At 42.0% G+C, this 22,288-nt stretch overlaps 1 protein-coding gene across 1 annotated transcript; it reads right to left on the reverse strand.

The window, feature by feature from the left end:
- Positions 1-510: 510 nt before the first annotated feature.
- LOC131694698 (histone H1A-like) lies at positions 511-20,998 on the reverse strand. Its single transcript, XM_058983177.1, has 3 exons — positions 20,664-20,998; positions 18,069-18,699; positions 511-822 (listed from the first exon to the last, which is right to left on the reverse strand). Exons 1-3 carry the CDS (start codon positions 20,954-20,956, stop codon positions 511-513), a joined length of 1,236 nt encoding a protein of 411 aa, XP_058839160.1. The 5' UTR covers positions 20,957-20,998.
- Positions 20,999-22,288: the final 1,290 nt, after the last annotated feature.

Consider the following 22,288-nt stretch of genomic DNA (forward strand, 5'->3'; position numbering starts at 1 on the left):
GGATCCCCAGGAAAATTTCGCTGAGCCCGGTGAATCGAACTTAATGCGTAAAATTTAGCCATTTGAAAGAGATACAAGCAGAATTTTAAGAATATGATCATCGCGGTTATGTCCCGGACATTACCCGCTCCTAGCTTTTGCTAAGTGTGTTCATTTCTGTACGAAAAAGATTCCGATGGTTGTTTCGAGAGATTTTAACATTGATATTTCAAAGCAAGAAAATTGTTCATTTCATGAATGAATGTCTCAACCAGCTTAGAATCCAGCGCATCCCCTATCAACGCAGACGCCAACAATAAAGGTTCTTTTCAAAACCACCATAATTATTATAAAGAATAACTTGAAACATTCCCACATATTTCATTGAGTATCATTCGATTTGAATTACAAGTCAAACGAGTAGTCACGACACTCCGGTTATGTCCTAGACATTACCCACCCATCTTTTTTCTAAACATTTGGTGGCCCTGAAAAGGGCCTTTTGTGTTGTCGTGAACGTCGTGGTAGGGCTTAACCACCAAAACCGTACAATGTGCGTCCCTGGCGTTTAAGCGCATAGACGACATCCATCGCAGTGACGGTCTTCCGTTTGGCATGTTCAGTGTACGTCACAGCGTCCCGGATAACGTTTTCCAGAAAAATCTTCAGCACACCACGGGTTTCCTCGTATATCAAACCGGAGATTCGCTTCACTCCTCCACGTCGAGCCAGACGACGAATGGCGGGTTTGGTGATGCCCTGGATATTGTCACGAAGCACCTTGCGGTGCCGCTTAGCGCCTCCCTTGCCGAGCCCTTTGCCTCCTTTGCCACGGCCAGTCATCTTCTTGGTTGTTGTAGGTAATAGCTTAGTAGGCTAGCGCAGCACACCTGCAGCAGCGAGATTCCAATACCGAATGTTGCAATTCGGCCCATTGAGTAGCGCTTTTATACTGATGCACACACATTCTCAGTCGCCGCCGCCTAGGTAGATTACCATTTTGCTATCTATATGCTTACTCGTGATGTGTTGGTTTGAAGGGGAAATAGCGCGAACACGAAGTTCACTGTTGCCACTGTTTTAGTAGCTTGGGATTGCCGAAATCTGCTTTATCCGGACTAATGCTGACATGGTAGCATTTTCCCTGGAAAACGATTGCCCGGAAATTGATTCTCCTGAAAAAGAAAGAAAGAAAAAGTAAATCGAAAAACAAACGGGTTTTTTTTTTTTAACTTATAAAGATTTTCTATACATCCGTCTACATGGTACGTTATATTGGCTTCTATGGTACTTAAATATCGATATCTGATACTGATCTATGATGGAACAAATTGTTACTGATGAACAAACTATTTCTGTTTGATATTCTTCTACTGTTGGAATTTTATTGATTTCTAGGCGATTTTTTTTGCTCATACATAGTTTTTCTTTTTAGGAATATTTTTTTGCAAATCTAATGAAAAGCTGAAAAAATCAAGTCTGGCAACACTGGCTCCGGAATGGAAATGGTGGGGGAAGTATAGTAGCCGAATCGAACCGTATACAGAACGAAAAGGCACATGGCACGTACACGAGCGAGACAGGCGATATAGTAGTGTTTATTCGCGACTATAAAAAAACTAGGAGTGGGTAATGTCCGGGACATAACCGCGGTGTTGACGTAGGACTAAACTTGGGCATATCATATGACATTCATGGATAATTTGAACCAATGCACTTTTTGAATGAATGTTTACGGAAATTTCATGTCGAATGAGATTGCCACATTCACTGATTTTCTAGGACTTGCAAAAACCTTCGGGTTTGTAGATTAATTTGATAAACATTTGCTTATATGAATCACTGGTACATGTACAGAAGAATTGACAGGCGCAAACTCAATCCAAGTTATTAAATGGAACTTTCTAATTCAATTCTTTCTCCATTATGTTTTCATCCTAATAAGAACGGTTTGCAGATAACTATTTTTGGTGATACCAGACGAGAATCCTTTCTAACGATTCGAACCTTGCCCCCGAATTCGCTTCTGCTGCGTATATACATGAACCCCTTTCGCAGCTCACATCGAATGAGCATTGTATATCGCAATGCGATCTCTTTTATAAACTTCTTAGTGCAGATGGAAGTCCATCCTTTTGTGCGACAAATGGAAATATTTTCATCATTCTTTTTGGTGTGGCTTTCGCTTAGTAGCAGGGTTGCCACATTCTCTAATGTTCTTGAAAGATTTGCGAAAACCTACGGGTTTGTAGATTAATTCGATAAACATTGGTTTATATGTGTCACTGATAAAGTACAGCAGACTTGACAGGCGCAAACTCAATCCAAGTTATTAAATGGAACTTTATAATTCAATTCTTTCTCCATTATGTTTTCATCCTAAAAAGAACGGTTTGCAGATAACTATTTTTGGTGATACCAGACGAGAATCCTTTCTAACGATTCGAACCTTGCCCGAACTCGCTTCTGCTGCGTACATACACGAACATTCCCCTTTCGCAGCTCACATCGAATGAGCATTGTATATCGCAATGCGATCTCTTTTATAAACTTCTTAGTGCAGATGGAAGTCCATCCTTTTGTGCGACAAATGGAAATATTTTCATCATTCTTTTGTCGTGACTAACGACTTACCTTTCAATATAGGGGCCCCTTTTCAAAATTTCGGAAGAAAAATGATGTAAGATTTTGAACGCTTATATCTTTTGTTGTACTGAATGGATTTAATCAATTTCTTCGGCATTTTGTCGAAAATATTTGTACCAATGTTGTATTAAATTTTGGAATATGTAGGATATTCATTATCAACGGAAAAATAGTGTTTTGAAAAATCTTTCGAAAACGTCTCGGAAAAGTGAAAATTTTCAGCCCATCCCGCACAGAGCCGTCAAAATGGTGCAGCAAATGAACAATAAAATAATGAAAAGTTTATATAAAGGTCCACTACATGTTTGTTCCTATGATTATTCGTATTGGGTTGCTTGACGAGAGCAGTTGGTGGGGGAAAGCCGGGATATTAATTTTGGTTAAGCCATTAGAAGTCGGACGGAAAGGAAAGGCTCATGCACGCCACGAGAACGAGCGAGAAAGCGATAGTAGTGCATATTAGCGAAAGCGTTACGTACATTTTGAACGTTAATAACTTTTCTTCTACTAAACGGATTGCCAATCTTGTTTCATAAATCGGAAGGAAAACGTTCAACGCTTGCTACCGATACGTTGTTTGCTATATAAAATTTGTTTAAATAGTTCAAAAACTACTTTAAATGAGAATCAACATTAATGATAAAACCTATAAATAGGGGTGTCGCAGTTTTTCTCAAAACCAGACGTGTGTAAGACGCAGTGCATAACAGACGTGCGTGGTCGTGAGAAGCTGCATCGGACGACCAATCAAATCAGCTACCATCGGAGAGAAGCAGAAAAACGTTGGTGGAGGTGGTGGCGGTGAGAAGGCCAAAAAGCCAAAGGCTAAGAAACGCAGTCACTGAAAAGCGGTAGTAACTGCCACTAAAAATGCCACCAAAACATCGAAGACTGCAAAGCGTACTCATTCGGTGTGAGCTGCGAAAGGGGAAAGATCGTATGGATGTACGCAGTAAAAACAATCGTCGGCAAGGTTTGAATTGTTTTAAAAGATTCCCGTCTTGTATCAACATAGTTATCCACAAACCGTCCTTATTAGGACGAATGCAAAATGGAAAAAGAATTTAATTAGAAAGTTTCTTTTATTAACTAGTATTAAGTTTGCGCTTGGTAATTCTGTACTTTTACCAGTGAATCATAAGAAAATGTTTTTCCAATCTACAAACCCGAAGGTTTTTGCAAATCCTTCCAAGAAAATCAGTGAATGTGGCAACTAAGCGAAAGCTACACCAAAACGAATGATGAAAATATTTTCATTTATCGAACAAAAGGACGTCCTTCCATCTGCATTGTAAAGTCAATAAAAAGGAACACCATGATGAAAACCGTGCTCATTCGGTGTGAGCTACGAAAGGGGAAAGATCGTACGGATGTACGCAGTAAAAACAATCGTCGGCAAGGTTTGAATTGTTTTAAAAGATTCCCGTCTTGAATCAACATAGTTATCCACAAACCGTCCTTATTAGGACAAAGGCAAAATGGAAAAAGAATTTAATTAGAAAGTTTCTTTTATTAACTAGTATTAAGTTTGCGCTTGGTAATTCTGTACTTTTACCAGTGAATCATAAGAAAATGTTTTTCCAATCTACAAACCCGAAGGTTTTTGCAAATCCTTCCAAGAAAATCAGTGAATGTGGCAACTCTGCCACTAAGCGAAAGCTACACCAAAACGAATGATGAAAATATTTTCATTTATCGAACAAAAGGACGTCCTTCCATCTGCATTGTAAAGTCAATAAATAGGAACAGCTTGATGAAAAGTGTGCTCATTCGGCGTGAGCTGCGAAAGGGGAAAGATCGTATGGATGTACGCAGTAAAAACAATCGTCTGCAAGGTTTGAATTGTTTTAAAAGATTCCCGTCTTGTATCAACATAGTTATCCACAAACCGTCCTTATTAGGACAAAGGCAAAATGGAAAAAGATGGGTTGGTAATGTATATGACATAACAGGGGTGTCGTGACCACACTTCGAAGTTATTTCAAATCTTGCAAAGCATAAATTGACATAATTTCAATGATTGTTCCTTTATGAATGAAATGACAAATTTTCAGGTCAACGCGGCAATAACTTTGCAATTTATAGAACAATTTTATATTTTTAGTTATCATATATTAACTGTCATCTCTTCCAAACAACTTAACCCTCTGCTGCCAACCACGTGGTTTTGCAGGGTTAAGGAGAATCATTGTAAAATGTCCAATACATGATTTTATGTTGTTACCTCCACTAAAACCACTTCAGAACACTCCCACCTGTCATACATGTACATTGTCTGCATGTTGAAATCATTATATGAAATTATTGACCTGTATTCAACGCGGAGAACTCGGTAATAAAATTGTTTTGCTGAATATACTAACGAACGGGATCTCCAGGAAAATTTCGCTGAGCCCGGTGAATCGAACTTAATGCGCAAAATTTAGCCATTTGAAGGAGATACAAGCAGAATTTTAAGAATATGAGCATCGCGGTTATGTCCCGGACATTACCCGCCCCTAGTTTTTCGCTAAGCGTGTTCATTTCTGTACGGAAAAGATTCCGATGGTTGTTTCGAGAGATTTTAACATTGATAGTTCAAAGCAAGAAAATATGAAATTTGTTCATTTCATGAATGAATGTCTCAACGAGCTTAGAATCCAGCGCATCCCCGATCAACGCAGACGCCAACAACAAAGGTTCTTTTCAGAACCACCATAATTATTATAAAGAATAACTTGAAACATTCCCACATATTTCATTGAGTATCATTCGATTTGAATTACAAGTCAAACGAGTAGTCACGACACTCCGGTTATGTCCTAGACATTACCCACCCATCTTTTTGGTGTGGCTTTCGCTTAGTAGCAGGGTTGCCACATTCACTAATGTTCTTGAAAGATTTGCGAAAACCTACGGGTTTGTAGATTAATTCGATAAACATTGGTTTATATGTGTCACTGATAAAGTACAGCAGACTTGACAGGCGCAAACTCAATCCAAGTTATTAAATGGAACTTTATAATTCAATTCTTTCTCCATTATGTTTTCATCCTAAAAAGAACGGTTTGCAGATAACTATTTTTGGTGATACCAGACGAAAAGCCTTTCTAACGATTCGAACCTTGCCCGAATTCGCTTCTGCTGCGTACATACACGAACATTCCCCTTTCGCAGCTCACACCGAATGAGCATTGTATATCGCAATGCGATCTCTTTTATAAACTTCTTAGTGCAGATGGAAGTCCATCCTTTTATGCGACAAATGGAAATATTTTCATCATTCTTTTTGGTGTGGCTTTCGCTTAGTAGCAGGGTTGCCACATTCACTAATGTTCTTGAAAGATTTGCGAAAACCTACGGGTTTGTAGATTAATTCGATAAACATTGGTTTATATGTGTCACTGATAAAGTACAGCAGACTTGACAGGCGCAAACTCAATCCAAGTTATTAAATGGAACTTTATAATTCAATTCTTTCTCCATTATGTTTTCATCCTAAAAAGAACGGTTTGCAGATAACTATTTTTGGTGATACCAGACGAGAATCCTTTCTAACGATTCGAACCTTGCCCGAACTCGCTTCTGCTGCGTACATACACGAACATTCCCCTTTCGCAGCTCTCATCGAATGAGCATTGTATATCGCAATGCGATCTCTTTTATAAACTTCTTAGTGCAGATGGAAGTCCATCCTTTTGTGCGACAAATGAAAATATTTTCATCATTCTTTTTGGTGTGGCTTTCGCTTAGTAGCAGGGTTGCCACATTCACTAATGTTCTTGAAAGATTTGCGAAAACCTACGGGTTTGTAGATTAATTCGATAAACATTGGTTTATATGTGTCACTGATAAAGTACAGCAGACTTGACAGGCGCAAACTCAATCCAAGTTATTAAATGGAACTTTATAATTCAATTCTTTCTCCATTATGTTTTCATCCTAAAAAGAACGGTTTGCAGATAACTATTTTTGGTGATACCAGACGAAAAGCCTTTCTAACGATTCGAACCTTGCCCGAATTCGCTTCTGCTGCGTACATACACGAACATTCCCCTTTCGCAGCTCACATCGAATGAGCATTGTATATCGCAATGCGATCTCTTTTATAAACTTCTTAGTGCAGATGGAAGTCCATCCTTTTGTGCGACAAATGGAAATATTTTCATCATTCTTTTTGGTGTGGCTTTCGCTTAGTAGCAGGGTTGCCACATTCACTAATGTTCTTGAAAGATTTGCGAAAACCTACGGGTTTGTAGATTAATTCGATAAACATTGGTTTATATGTGTCACTGATAAAGTACAGCAGACTTGACAGGCGCAAACTCAATCCAAGTTATTAAATGGAACTTTATAATTCAATTCTTTCTCCATTATGTTTTCATCCTAAAAAGAACGGTTTGCAGATAACTATTTTTGGTGATACCAGACGAAAAGCCTTTCTAACGATTCGAACCTTGCCCGAATTCGCTTCTGCTGCGTACATACACGAACATTCCCCTTTCGCAGCTCACACCGAATGAGCATTGTATATCGCAATGCGATCTCTTTTATAAACTTCTTAGTGCAGATGGAAGTCCATCCTTTTGTGCGACAAATGGAAATATTTTCATCATTCTTTTTGGTGTGGCTTTCGCTTAGTAGTTTGTAGATTAATTCGGTAAACATTGGTTTATATGTGTCACTGATAAAGTACAGCAGACTTGGCAGGCGCAAACTCAATGCAAGTTGTTAAATGGAACTTTCTAATTCAATTCTTTCTCCATTATGTTTTCATCCTAAAAATAACGGTTTGCAGATAACTATTTTTGGTGATACCAGACGAGAATCCTTTCTAACGATTCGAACCTTGCCCGAACTCGCTTCTGCTGCGTACATACACGAACATTCCCCTTTCGCAGCTCACATCGAATGAGCATTGTATATCGCAATGCGATCTCTTTTATAAACTTCTTAGTGCAGATGGAAGTCCATCCTTTTGTGCGACAAATGGAAATATTTTCATCATTCTTTTTGGTGTAGCTTTCGCTTAGTAGCAGGGTTGCCACATTTACTAATGTTCTTGAAAGATTATCAAAAACCACCAATCAAAGCAGGCTAATTAATGCTTTTACAAAATCTATCAAAATTTACGGTAAAATCTACGGAATCTACTACACAATTGTTTTGATTATTTCCCAACGAATCGCGCAAAAATCTGTTTGTTCCGTACAACACAGCGCAAATAATTGACGTTGGAAAACAAATCGGCAACTTCAATAAACTTGGTCAGTTTATTAGTTTTATCGTACATTTTTCGGATATTATTATAGAAAATAACTAACCCGATAAGAGGGAAGTTATTTTCCATAGCACGAAATGGAAATTTCAATTGTAATTCTTCTGAGAACGATTTTGTGGTCCTAATTAGAACCGTTTGTTGTGAATATTATTTCGCCGTTTCCCGCTCGGCATGATGATTATTCGCTTGGTATGGATAGCGCAAAGATTGGTATCTTCTAACAAACTAACCAGGCAGGCCTCGCTGGCTTCTTAGAGGGCCATTACGGCCGAGCTCCGGAAGAGTAGATCGGTTTTGAAATGCTGTGCAATCTCACGGACCAGGCACTGGAAGAGCAGCTTGTGAATTAGTAACTCTGTCCACTTCTGAGAGCGATGAATTTCACGCAGGGCGACGACAGTTCTTGGTTGGCAGCAATAAGGCAGTAGCTATGATTTGGTTGATAGTCCAAATGCAGCTTCTCGTTGAGCAGCACACGTACGTGTGTTCTGCTCTGTGGCTTAGACACGTCTGGCTTTAAGAAAAACTGTGACACCCATATTTATAGGTTCTAGCATTAATGTTGATTCGCATTAAAAGTAGTTTTTGAACTTTTTAAACAAGTTTTACATAGCAAACAAGGTATCAATAGCAAGCGTTGAACGTTTTCCTTTCGATTTATGAAACAATATTAGTAATTCCTTTAGTAGGAGAAAAGTTATTAAGGTTCAAAGTGTACGTAACGCATCCGTTTTGAAAATTTTGAAATGACACCCAGTATAGTAAAGAAAGACGTAAGTCCTACGTCAAAAATCGGTCGGTCTGTTTTGGTCATCATTCGTCGTTTGAACAGCACCACAGTGGTAGCAGTAGTAGAGCAGCATTTTCGCGCCATGGCCCATACGAAACAGACCGCCCGCAAGTCCACCGGAGGGAAAGCTCCCCGCAAACAGTTGGCAACGAAGGCTGCCCGTAAAAGTGCCCCAGCTACGGGTGGCGTTAAGAAGCCCCATCGCTACAGACCAGGAACTGTCGCGCTGCGAGAAATTCGTCGCTATCAGAAGTCGACAGAGCTACTAATCCGCAAGCTGCCCTTCCAGCGTCTGGTTCGTGAGATCGCGCAGGACTTCAAAACCGATCTGCGCTTCCAGAGCTCAGCCGTCATGGCCCTTCAAGAAGCCAGCGAGGCTTACCTGGTTGGTTTGTTCGAGGATACCAATCTGTGCGCTATCCATGCCAAGCGAGTGACCATCATGCCGAAAGACATCCAACTGGCTCGCCGGATCCGTGGGGAGCGGGCCTAAATTTGGTGTGTGCCCATCACCCCCCAGAACGAAACAGCAACAAACGGTCCTTTTCAGGACCACAACCAATCATATTTTACTAAGAATTATTAGCAGAAATTTTCCGTTTCCCTCCAAAAATGCTCAGGCGGGTGGCTGTGTGTGTTTGTTAGAAAGCACGCCGATGGGGGGATTTTTTGCCAGCAGCACCACCTCGTACCGATCGACAGTAGTAGCGTGTGAAAAACAAGACCCATTGAGGGAAATCTTGCGCGGCCGATTTGTGATTTAGCACCAAATCGATGAGTGAACTTTTGAGAGATTGGGTGAAATCGTCAATGCCATGATATGAGGGAAACTATTATTAAGCGTCTGACGAGCATTGCAAAAAAAAACTTGTGCAATGCTCACAGAAATGTACGTTGATGATTATCGGAGTGAAAATCAAATTAACTCTTTTTATCAGAAGAAAATAGTCGCCCTGAAAAGGGCGTTTTTTTTTTCAGCTCGGGCGAAGCGGGATTTAAGTTGCTGCGGAGGCCCTCTTTTCAGTCTTCTTCGGCAGCAGTACGGCCTGTATGTTAGGCAACACGCCACCCTGGGCAATGGTCACACCGGAGAGCAGTTTGTTCAGCTCTTCGTCATTTCGAATGGCCAGCTGCAGATGACGGGGGATGATTCTGGTCTTTTTGTTATCGCGGGCAGCGTTTCCTGCCAGCTCTAGTACTTCGGCGGCAAGATATTCCATTACAGCTGCCAAGTAGACGGGTGCTCCGGCACCGACACGTTCAGCATAATTTCCCTTCCTCAGCAGACGGTGAATTCGGCCAACAGGGAACTGGAGACCGGCACGAACTGAGCGGGATTTTGGCTTTCCCTTCACTTTTCCTCCTTTACCGCGTGCAGACATTGTCGTAGGTTTATCGCTGTGCGCGTTCGTGTGTAGTCACGTAGACAATACGAGTAACACTGATGCCACTCGCGCACACAGCACCCCTTGTTATGCATTCGCTTCATTGCACATCGTTCGCCAAAGGGGCGGAGTAGCGAACGAACGAAACGCGCTAAACACAAAAAAGGACGAACCTTCGTCTCGCTACACGATCGTATATAAGCGATATGTAGTGATTTTTGCTACCATCACCACCCACCATCACCAGAAGTTCCGTTTGTAACGCGAGCAGATTAAGACGTGTATTTAATAGTTGGAAAGTGGTAAAGTTGAAAAGTCGTACAGTTGGATCGGCCTCATGGGCAAGCGCAAAAAGAAAATACCGGGTGCTAGCCCCAATTCGGCTAATGTCACAGCTAGCACGCCAGAGCAATTACCAAAGAAGCAGTGCAATTTTGATGACGTTGAGTCCGTTCTATCGAAAAATCGGTTCAGCATCCTCAGTGAGGAAACGGCCAACAATATTAGTGACCTGAACGGGTTCGGGGATACAGATGCAGGCATACAAAAACCCGCAGCACCCCGCCGAGAGAAACTTCCACCAATTGTTGTACAGTCAATTCGGTTGGACAAATTATCGGAAATCATCAGTTCGATGAAAATCGTTGCAGAGTATCAGCTGACCAGGACAGGGATCAAGGTGATGACCCAGTCGCGCGAGAGTTACGACAGAATTAGAGGCTATCTGAACAAACATAATGCAGAGTATTTCACCCACGACGTAGTATCTGAAAAACCATTCAAGGTGATTGTCCGAGGTCTACCAAACATGAAGACGGATTACATAAAATCAGAGCTGGAGGAGCGGTACAAGCTGAAACCGATTGAAGTGTATGCAATAACCAGAAAGCCGGATGATAAAAAAACTTACAGAGATAGTTTATACCTTATCCACTTCAAGAAAGGCACTGTTACTCTCGGGGCGCTGAAGGCAGTGCGCTCATTGTTCAACATCATCGTTTCATGGGAAGCGTATAGAGGAACATGGAATGACGTCACGCAGTGCATGAGGTGTTTACACTTTGGTCATGGATCTAGGAACTGCCGCATGAAGGTACGATGCAATGTGTGCGCTCAACAACACGAAACAAAAAGCTGCCCAGTCGCAGACGTTGCTGCCTACAAATGTGGAAATTGCCTTAAAAATTATCGAGCTACTGATCGTGCGTGCCCAAAACGCGAGGAATACAAACGTATCCGTAAGGAGGCTTCAAGTAAAAATCAACCAGGACGAAGGCCAACTAAAGGGCCGATGCTGACACCGGAAAACTTCCCGCCCCTCCCTTTGCAGGGAAACCAACACAACGGTCGTGTTCAGAATTGGAACACTCATCAACCGCCCGGTCCCTCCCCCCAGCAACAACAACAAGAGCCCGCAGTCTGGCCCTCTACGAGCAATCGCAACGAAACAGAAGCAGGAAATGCACCAATGTTCACCGCTGAGGAATTGCTACCAATTTTCAGCACGATGTGGACTAAAATGAATCAGTGTCGCACGCGAGCGGACCAAATCCTTTGTCTTGGTGAATTTCTAATTAAATATGGACATTAGTGAATTCAAGATTCTCCTTTGGAATGCCCACGCTGTTAAAAACAAAGCCGTGGAACTACTTGACCTGACGGTAAGAGAAGAAGTGCAAATAATCGTCATCACAGAAACATACCTGAAGCCCGGTGACAATTTCAGTCTCCCGGGATATACTGTAACAAGGCTCGATCGGACACACTCAAAGGGAGGAGGTGTAGCCATCGCAATCAAACAACCAATCAAATTCACGACGCAGCCACACTATCGAACATCCACAATCGAAGCATTGGGAATCGAAATAGACACCACAAATGGACCACTCCTAATTATTGCTGCCTACTGCCCCCGGCAGTGTTACGAAGGACAAGGTAAAGCGCAACAATTCAAGAACGACCTGGTGAAACTGACGCGGCACAAGAAAAAATTCATCGTAGCAGGCGACATAAACGCGAAGCATGAAGCATGGGGAAACCATCGCCGAAACAAGAACGGTAATCTACTTTTCGACGAGTTACAATTGGGATACTTCTCGGTTCAGGCTCCAAACGAACCAACGTATACATCGCCGGCTGGTGCCCCGGCTATCATCGATATTTTCCTCTCAAACGTTACGGTCTCTACACCATCAACAATCAACGAGTTGAGCTCCGATCACCTACCAGTCATACTGCGGGTTGGTGGTGAAGCAGCAGTTCGACAGCGTCGAGAACGGAAGGACTACCATCGTGTAAACTGGGTGGAATTCCAGCGAAGAGTCGACGCCAGAATCGACAGCGAAGCCCAGCTAGAGTCCATCGAAGACATCGACCTTGCGGTGGCAAATCTTCAAAATGCCATTGCGACCGCCGAAGAAGAATGCGTCCCTAAGGTAGCTATCGTAAGTAAACAACTCCAACTCGATCCTGAAACGAAAAGTATCATCCGAGCTAGAAATGTGTTTAGGCGACAGTTCCAGCGTACTGGAGACTTGTCAAAAAGGTCAGCAGCTAATTACCTAACCAGTTTAATAGCCTTTCATGTCCAGGAACTCAAAAATTCTAACTTCAGGCAGGAACTTAGTAAAATGAACCCCTACTCAAGGCCATTTTGGAAGGTGGCAAAAGTGCTTAAAAGTAAACCACAACAAATTCCACCTCTCAAGTGCAATGATAGCCTCCTTGTAGCTCCCTTGGAAAAAGCAAATGCAATAGCAACACAATTGTCCCAAGCTCATCTGTTAGGTAGCAACATAATTAGCCCCATGGAACAAGCAGTTGCAGACACCTTGTCCATCCTGAATAATACCCCATGCTATGTTCCTGAAAACAGAAAAATCACAACTGAACAAGTAGTGTCAGCGCTCAAAGGTTCCAGAAACATGAAGGCACCCGGTTTCGATGCAATTTTTAACCTTGTCCTCAAGAAGCTTAGTATATCTTCCCTTGCCCACATAGCAAAAATTTTCAACAAGTGTCTTGACCTTAATTACTTCCCGTCCTGCTGGAAACTGGCCAAAATTGTCCCAATCTTGAAGCCGGGTAAAGACCCCACAAGCCCGAAGAGCTACAGACCCATTAGCCTGTTGTCCGCTCTAAGTAAGCTGTTTGAGAGGCTAATACTCGACCGTATCCAGACCCACGTGCTAAATAACAACATCATCCCCCCAGAACAGTTCGGTTTCCGTAAAGGACACTCGACATGTCATCAACTATATAGAGTAACGAAGATGATTAAGAGGAACAAAGCTGTTGCTAAGTCCACCGTCATGGCTCTTCTCGATGTAGAGAAAGCCTTGACAATGTGTGGCACGAAGGACTGATCTTTAAACTCTACAGATACAATTTCCCAAATTATCTGATAAAAATGGTACAAAGTTACTTGAAGGATAGAAAATTTCGAGTGTCCCTAGGCGGAGTCCTCTCAGAAAGTCTCCTCATACCTGCTGGCGTCCCTCAGGGCAGTTTATTGGGTCCCATAATGTACAGCATTTACACATCTGATGTTCCCCGACTTCCGGATGGTTGCTACCTGTCTCTCTTTGCTGACGACTCAGCAATAATGGTCAAAGGAAGATCGACCAAAACTACTACTAAAAAGCTGCAGGAATGCCTAAACTCGTTCCAGGAATATGCGTCTACGTGGAAAATCAAGCTGAATGCGAGCAAAACACAAGTGATCATTTTCCCATATAATCGCTCCCAACGATTGGTTCCCAATGAAAGCTGTAAAATTGTCATGGGGGGTTCTACGATAGAATGGTCCCTTGAAGTTGTATATCTGGGACTCACGATAGACCAGAAACTGCTCTTCCGTTCCCACTTGGAAAAAGTAAAAACAAAATGCAGCAAAATTGTTGGAGCACTATTCCCCCTAATCAATAGAAACTCTCGAATGTGTTTGAAAAATAAAATGGCAATATACACGCAAATCATTTCCCCTGTTATTTGCTATGCGATGCCAATCTGGCAAACAGTAGCAGGATCTTACAAAAGGATCCTACAAGCGTTTCAAAACAAAACGCTACGAATTATATTAGATTTGCCATATAACTCAAGAACCAATGAACTGTACAACCTCTCGGGTGTCCAGACCATAGAACAACAAATTACAAATTCTTGTAACAAATTCCAACAAAAATGTTTGCAATCAGAACACGAAACAATAAATACACTCTTCGAGTAGATAGGTTTAGTTTTAAGTTAGTTAGTAAGTAGTTTTAAGGAACATAAAAATCAACATTTGCTCTAAAGCAAAACACACTAGAAAGAATAAAAAGAACAAATTAAACGAAATCATAAATTAGAAAAACGAAGATGAAAAGTTGACAACTGAATCACTTGATATGTAAATCATACACAAATGTAAAATTGAAGAAAATAAATTATAATTGAAGTTAAAAAAAAAAAAAAAGTTTTTGCTACCAATCAGTCAGCGCAGTTCGCATCGAGAGCGTTAACAGCAGCACAACCACGTCGTTACTATGGCACCGAAAGCCAGCGGAAAGGCTGTGAAAAAATCCGGCGGCGGCGGTGGCAAGGCACAGAAGAACATCGCCACAAAAGCAGGAGGAGGAGAGAAGAAGAAGCGAAAGCAACGCCGCAAGGAAAGCTACGCTATCTACATCTACAAGGTGCTGAAGCAGGTCCATCCGGACACCGGTGTCTCGTCGAAGGCGATGAGCATCATGAATAGCTTCGTGAACGACATCTTCGAGCGTATTGCTAACGAAGCATCTCGTCTGGCCCATTACAACCGACGGTCGACGATCACCTCCCGCGAGGTACAGACCGCCGTTCGTTTGCTGTTACCGGGCGAGCTGGCCAAACATGCCGTATCGGAAGGTACCAAGGCCGTTACCAAGTATACCAGCTCGAAGTAAATCGTCGCCCGCCCCGCCGCCGGATGTCACACACCATCGTCATCGGCCCTTTTCAGGGCCACCAAAACACGTTCTGGTAAAGAGTTGAATTGAAATGTACACATAGTTTATATAAACATTAGTTGTTGTTGTTTGTTTGTTTCATTAGAGCTAAAAAGGTTGTCATTTTTGACATTAAAAATGTCTTACTCCACTATCTGGGGCTAGGTGTCATTCTAAAATCTAAACTATCTCCCATGTAACGAAACTATGTAAGGTTTGCACGCTTATAACTCCGATATTACTAGATGGATTTTAATCATTCATACACCAACCGATTCAGAAACACCTAACTTAAATATTGGTAATAATTTAATATCTCCCCAATAAAAGTAGACTTTTGGAAATTGGTAAAATTAAAAAGTTCACAAAAAACGGGAAAAATACCATTCGCGAGGCAGATTTCTCAGACACAGCCGTCAAAAGAGGGCAGCTTAGTTGCTCAATGAAACACGAAAAGTCATAAATAGAAGCAACGCATGTCCGTTTAAATCAGTTGTTGCTCTTATCCCACACGAGCAACGTCGTCTCCGGGCGATGCAATAAGCGCTATCGGTTTTCGGTAACGTTGGCATTTGCACACACTCGCACCTAAGTGACTAAACCATATACGGTTAGTTTATAAATAGAGGTGACGCGTACCCGTTTGAATCAGTTTTTGTTCTTATGTCGAACGGGTAAGATCATGGCTGCAGCGTCTGGGCACTACAATAAGCGGTAGACGCTATGCATTTTCGGCAGCGGTGGCCGTATGCGGATTTTTCGGGTTCCAGCACGGTGTCACAATGATTTGCAAAGTGGGTGGGTGGGGTGGTTTGGATTTAATTCAATACGGTGTGTGCTGCTTAAGAGTGTTGCGTTTGAAAAAAATATATTTATTTTTATGCATGCGTGTGCGTTAATCCATGTTTACGGCGCTTTGTAGCTGCGTAGGGTAAAGAGCCTATTGGTTTTCATGTTTCATATTTCGGTTATATGTTTTTTATCAGTAAGGCATCTGACAACGTGCTTCTGTAGTTATTGCACTGTTCAGCAGCGTAGTATTTTATATAGGAGAGTACACTTAGGTTTTTTACGCGGATTTTGAAATTTACGCGGTTTTCATTAACGCGTTTTTTTAAATTTACGCGGTTTTCATTTACACGGCCTGTATCCCCTGCGTGAAAAATCTGAGTGTAATTGCATCGGAAACAATCACATTCCCAGCAGAACTTTTTGTTTTCTAATTTCAAACACTTTTGTTTCGTACTGCACACAACGGAAAATTTTAAAACAGAACTTACCGTCCCAGCAGCAGTTGAAGCGGGTGTTCTTTTTCGATTCAAATTCAAGCCATGTCTTAAGCGTTACTGGACTTAAATTGTTTTCCCAGTTTAACCAGTCAGAATATCTGTCCTACCCTATGTATTTAAAACACAGTTCTAATGCGTTTTAAGGTATACAACAAATACGGTTGGGTATACTAATTTAAATTTTAAAATAAATCTGTTTTAAATTATGAAACAAACCGCTGTACTGAAGATATAATTATGTCAGTCCTATTACCACATAAAACACCTATATAACATAAAACGCTGCAGAATTGGTTTAATAATACAATGGTTACACTACAGAGTTATAACACGTTTTAATAATTAGCAACAAGAAAAATGTCACCAAGATAGCATAAAAACCCGTTTTAACTGGTAGTGCGAACGTTGCATAACAATGTAATTTATCAAATAATTTCATTTTTCCACCACTAATCGATCAAGAAATACTTACACTTAAGATTGTTTACTTAAGTTCATTAGTACATTATTGAAAATTTAAATGGAAGATGAAATTTCATATTTTATGGAGAATCTGTATATTTCCGTTGGCGGGCGTGGGTTTCCTCATCACAGCTCTCAATATGGAACTTTTCTTTTGAATATATTTTCTGGACAGACCAGCCTATTTTTACTAGATGGATCAGCCAAATAATGCCAATCACCTAGTGAGATACTTGATTAATTAATAGATTACCGTTAAAAGACCTTCAATAAATTATGTTTTAATGGGGAGGGTATATAGCAAATTGTGACATATGAAAACAGGCGAGTAAACAAGAACGTGTGTCGATATGTGTGATAGATAAAAAAGCTATATTTTTAATGTCACCGTGGTCGTGTCCTGTACACAACCCTTTAATTTTTTTCTCTGTCCATTTTTCTAATCAAATGTGTTTTGCTGTAGTTTGTGGAAGTAGTCTTTCCCCTTACCGCGCTAGTTGACTGTTTTTCGTTAAGACGGAAAACGGTCTTTTTGTCGTCTATTCTATTCAGTTTAAAACAGCCCATTATATGACCGACCCCCAGCGTGTGAGAAAATTCTGCCGCAAAAAGAACACACTTCTGGATCATACTTGTTAATACAATAAACTTCCCAGTCTTCAAACTTTTGATCTTCGTAGAAACCGTACCCAACACAATTTGTAATCTCAAAGTTGATCGATCAATACAATACGTTCGCCAATTTAGGCTAAAAAATCGGTAATTATCGTTCGTTCGTTTGTTTATTGTGCCAGCCAATTTTTCTCTGTTTTATTATAGCCAAAATAAGCGCGTTGTTTGCTAATCAGAGTAATATTATACTTGCTCTGTTTGTTTGTTTGTTTGTTAAGGCAACAGAAAACCACGGCCTGCTATTAATTTACCTGTACGTACGTTTATCTGAGCAAGAAACCGCGCCTATTTACTATAGTGATTTGTTTAATCAAACTAACGACTGATTTATCTTGCCAATCGGCGGGCCAGTTGAATGCGGGTGTGCTGCTCAAGCTAGAAAACTCATGGGGGGAACGGAGCATTGACGGAAAATAAGCATCAATCAATTCTTTACAATTTTGTTAGTCCTGAAAAGGACTGTTGTTTTGGGAGGACGCGCACGTTGTCGGGAATTTACTTCTTGCCGGCGGTGACCTTCTTCGGGGCGGTGGCGGCCTTCTTTGGCTTAGGTGCCTTCGGCTTGTTCGCTGCAGCCTTCGATGGTTTGGTGGCTTTCTGTTTAGTGGCAGCCGTTACCGCCTTTGCAGGGGCAGCAGCTTTCGCTTTCTTCGTAGCCGATTTCTTAGCGGCCGCGATCGCCGCCTTGGGCTTGCTGGTCTTCTCACCACCACCAGCCGGCGGATTTTTCTTCTCCCCGGATTTAGTAGCCGATTTCTTCGGTTTTTTCGCTGCACCCGATGGTGGTTTCTTATCGCCAGCCGGTTTCTTTGCTTCGACCGTCACCTTAAACGATCCGGAAGCACCGGTACCCTTGGTCTGGGTGATGTTTCCCTTCTCGACACCCGTTTTCAAAGCCTTCCGGATAAACGGAGCCAGCCTGGCGACGTCACACATGTAGTTGACGGCGATGTACTTTTTGATCGCCTGCAGTGATGATCCGCTCCGTTCCTTCAGGGTCCGGATGGCAGCCAGAACCATCTCACTCACTGGTGGATGGGTTGAAGATTTTTTCGGTTTCTTGGCGTCACTCTTGCTAGCCTTGGCCGCCTGCTTCGGTGGTGCTTTGGCAGCTGGCGGAGAGGCGACGACGGCAGGGGCCGTGGCAGCAACGTCGATAGCAGTTTCAGCCATTGCGCGTTCGTTTGGTTTGGTTTTCTTCCACACACAGTTGTAGACGACGAGTTGATGGATGCACGATGATGCAAGTCTGCGAATATGATAACCGGGGGTCCGGTGTCTGTTGTTTAGGATCGTATTCATCGGCTCTGTTTGGGAACGCGTAGATGACGGTTGAAAGTTACTATTCGATCGGTGCCGGTAAAATTTTACGGACTGTTGTTTTAAATCAACCAAAATTGAATTACTGCTTGTGAAAAGTACACTGGAAGTTTGCATTCAATTTACTGCACTGTCCGCACCGTCCAAACTAACACCCGCTGAACATTCTGTGTTAAGCGTATGGCCGAATATTATCAAATCATGTATCCGACTATGGCGGCACGTGCAAATTGAATTGTGGAAAATAGGTTAATTTGAACCTTCTAGCAATTGGAAAACCTTTTCGGTGCTATCCAATCGAAAGAAAACTTCTCTCTATATAAAATTATTTCATTTTTGTACATATTTGCTCGAGCGGAAGTGCTCGTAATTTGGCGACCTGCGGAAAACGTTTCGGTCGGCTGGTCCTTTGCTGAAAACTTTCGTTATTAAAATAACTAAAACACAAAAAGTTAACGGGTGGCAACACAAATTTTGGATTTTTTTTTCTCAACCTGTCAAAAAAAAAAAAAAGACAAACGATTTGATTGAAATTAGAAGATACGTTCTCCATTGTTGGCCAAAAATTAGTGAACATTTCAAACCGATCCGTAATTGGATGCTGTTCGGCGAAGCTTCCGTTTGATGTCGGAACAGGCGCGTAGTACGGCGTCTATGTCAACTTTGCTAATACATTTCGTGATCTTCTACCAGTCCACTTGTTTGCAATTCGTGGCTCTCAAAACGAAATCCGGAAGAAATCTGCGATTGGGCAACACTGAAGCAAATTGTGAAGCGGGTTGTGCTTTTTAGGGTACAAATGGAATCGAATGGGTATTCGGGAACGATTGTGTGTTTTTTCTTTTTTTTTTTTGCTTTTTTTGCGAGGGAAGTAACTTGCTTCGTGCAAAACAAAATATTTACCCAAAATAATTTTTATCAACCGGCAAGCGGCATTGAGATTGCAGCGTCGAAAGGTGTTGTAAACAGTCGATGGCGCAACGTTTTCCCCTTTGAAATATTGTACCGTGCACTTTTCGCCGAGATTCTTGTGTTGCTCGTAGAACCGTACAACGCGCTCGCGAAATGCTTTCTTGTTTCGACGGCAGAGACAGACAGAGAGAAATACCTCGAAAAAAATCCAACATTTTAGTTGCGGATTTGGATTTTAGTGCTCTAATCATCAGTGTTATTTCGAATTGCTTTGGCTAACTCAAAATTCTATTATTTAGTATGTACTGATCAACTCGCTACATCGTTGTGTAGCAGACTTCTCGCATACATAGTCGTCGACATGGCTGTGAGCTGATAAACCGCACGCGTCGACCATCACACCCAGGTGCTTCATTCAGCGCACGCATCGATGGGAACGATTGTCCCCCGACACAGATCACAAGCTGGACTTTTTTTACGGTTGCTCAATCTCTCTCTTCCTGTGTGTGTGTGTGTGTGTGTTGTAATTGCTTCCTGATTGATACAGTACTAACTCACCAGCCATCAACTTTACTTTTATCATTCAGACCAGTTAAAGGTACGCAAATTCATAGGTAGACAGGTAGGTGAAAGCGTGGTAAGCTAAAACGCGCGCGCGAAAAAAAGAGTCGGTCGGCGGTTCGTTGCTATCGAGAAACGAGCAGTTTTGTCCCATGATACGCAAGCTCAGGAGAAAGAAAAAGGAAATGCGTATATGAAAAAAAAAAAAAGGGAAACCCAGCGACTGAGCGCGTTGTCGTAACACTGGTCTCTCGCATATCAATCAAAATCGCACACTAAACAGTACGCCCCTGCAACATGAATGAAAATATGAAGGATACATTTCAAACTAATTCTTTTTTCTAAACATTTGGTGGCCCTGAAAAGGGCCTTTTGTGTTGTCGTGAACGTCGTGGTAGGGCTTAACCACCAAAACCGTACAATGTGCGTCCCTGGCGTTTAAGCGCATAGACGACATCCATCGCAGTGACGGTCTTCCGTTTGGCATGTTCAGTGTACGTCACAGCGTCCCGGATAACGTTTTCCAGAAAAATCTTCAGCACACCACGGGTTTCCTCGTATATCAAACCGGAGATTCGCTTCACTCCTCCACGTCGAGCCAGACGACGAATGGCGGGTTTGGTGATGCCCTGGATATTGTCACGAAGCACCTTGCGGTGCCGCTTAGCGCCTCCCTTGCCGAGCCCTTTGCCTCCTTTGCCACGGCCAGTCATCTTCTTGGTTGTTGTAGGTAATAGCTTAGTAGGCTAGCGCAGCACACCTGCAGCAGCGAGATTCCAATACCGAATGTTGCAATTCTTTTTTTTTTTTTTTTTTTTTTTTATTTATGTGACTTTAAATTTATTCATTCGTCACATCAATCAAAAATAAATAACTACATTTCATTTAACAAAGTGAACTTAAATACTATCTAATAATTTTTCTTCTTTCATAAATTCAATCAATTTTTCTTCATGATCTGGTCCAAGTATTTCACCTAAAGTCAGGTTGGCAAAATGTAGGTCCCTACTCTGCTGATTTCGTTGACAGTCTACCAGTAGGTGCCGTATTGTGAGGTCTTCCCCGCAGCATTGTGGTTTGTCTATCCGGTCCAGGAGAAAATCGTGCGTCAGCTTTGTGTGCCCGATGCGGAGCCTGGTGATAGCAGTTTGTTCTGAAGAATCATTCCTGTCTTTCCAGGCCGCGGTTGTTGATTTTATACTTCTCGTGAAAGTGTTACAGTTGTTCCATTCTGCATCCCATGCTTGTCGGAGTTGAGCTTTTGCATATTGCACGAAGTCCTTAGCTGGTACTGGGATATCGTTGCACTCTCTGGTTCGACCCTCACCGGCTAGATGATCTGCTCTTTCGTTTCCAGTAATGCCAGAGTGACTTGGCACCCAGCAGAATGTGATATTTTTATCAGCCGATGTGCATTCGACAGCCTGTATCCACGGGTGTCGGGACTTTCCGTGGTCAATAGCTTGAATGCAGCTCGCTGAATCGCTAAATATAATCGTGTGGCCAGAGATCGGTGCATTTTCAGCGGCAATCATAAGTGCTAATGCCTCTGCTGAAAAAATGGTACAACAGTCCGGAATGCGCATAGAGATATTGGTGTGTTCACTGTGTACTCCCAGACCGACGCCCTTCTCGTCTAACGAGCCGTCGGTGTAAAACTTTGTCGATGTGGAGTATTGTTTCGTTAGCATCTCGTTGAATACAGCTTGTATTTTTGCTGGGGCTTCATGAGCTTTCAGTTGGTTCTTTATTTTCCAGTCGATAGCAGGTTCGGATGAATTCCATGCTCTGTCGCTTACTCGGCTAAGGGTACTGATGGTCGGCAATTGACGTGATGTTAACCGCTTCAGCCACTCTGATGTCCTTCTGACCATAGGACAGATCAGTTCTTCATCTATTGGTCGTTTTTCCAGCCAGCTGCATGCTTTGCTAACGAGGCAACCGGTCATGAGGTATTCAAAAGGCATTTGTCCACTTTCTATGAGTAGTGAAGGTATGGGACTGGTTATATGTGCTTTCGAGATAGTTCTAATCGCAGTGTGGTA

Source organism: Topomyia yanbarensis, unplaced genomic scaffold (genome assembly GCF_030247195.1).
Source record: "Topomyia yanbarensis strain Yona2022 unplaced genomic scaffold, ASM3024719v1 HiC_scaffold_12, whole genome shotgun sequence".
Classification (NCBI taxonomy): Eukaryota; Metazoa; Arthropoda; class Insecta; order Diptera; family Culicidae; genus Topomyia; species Topomyia yanbarensis.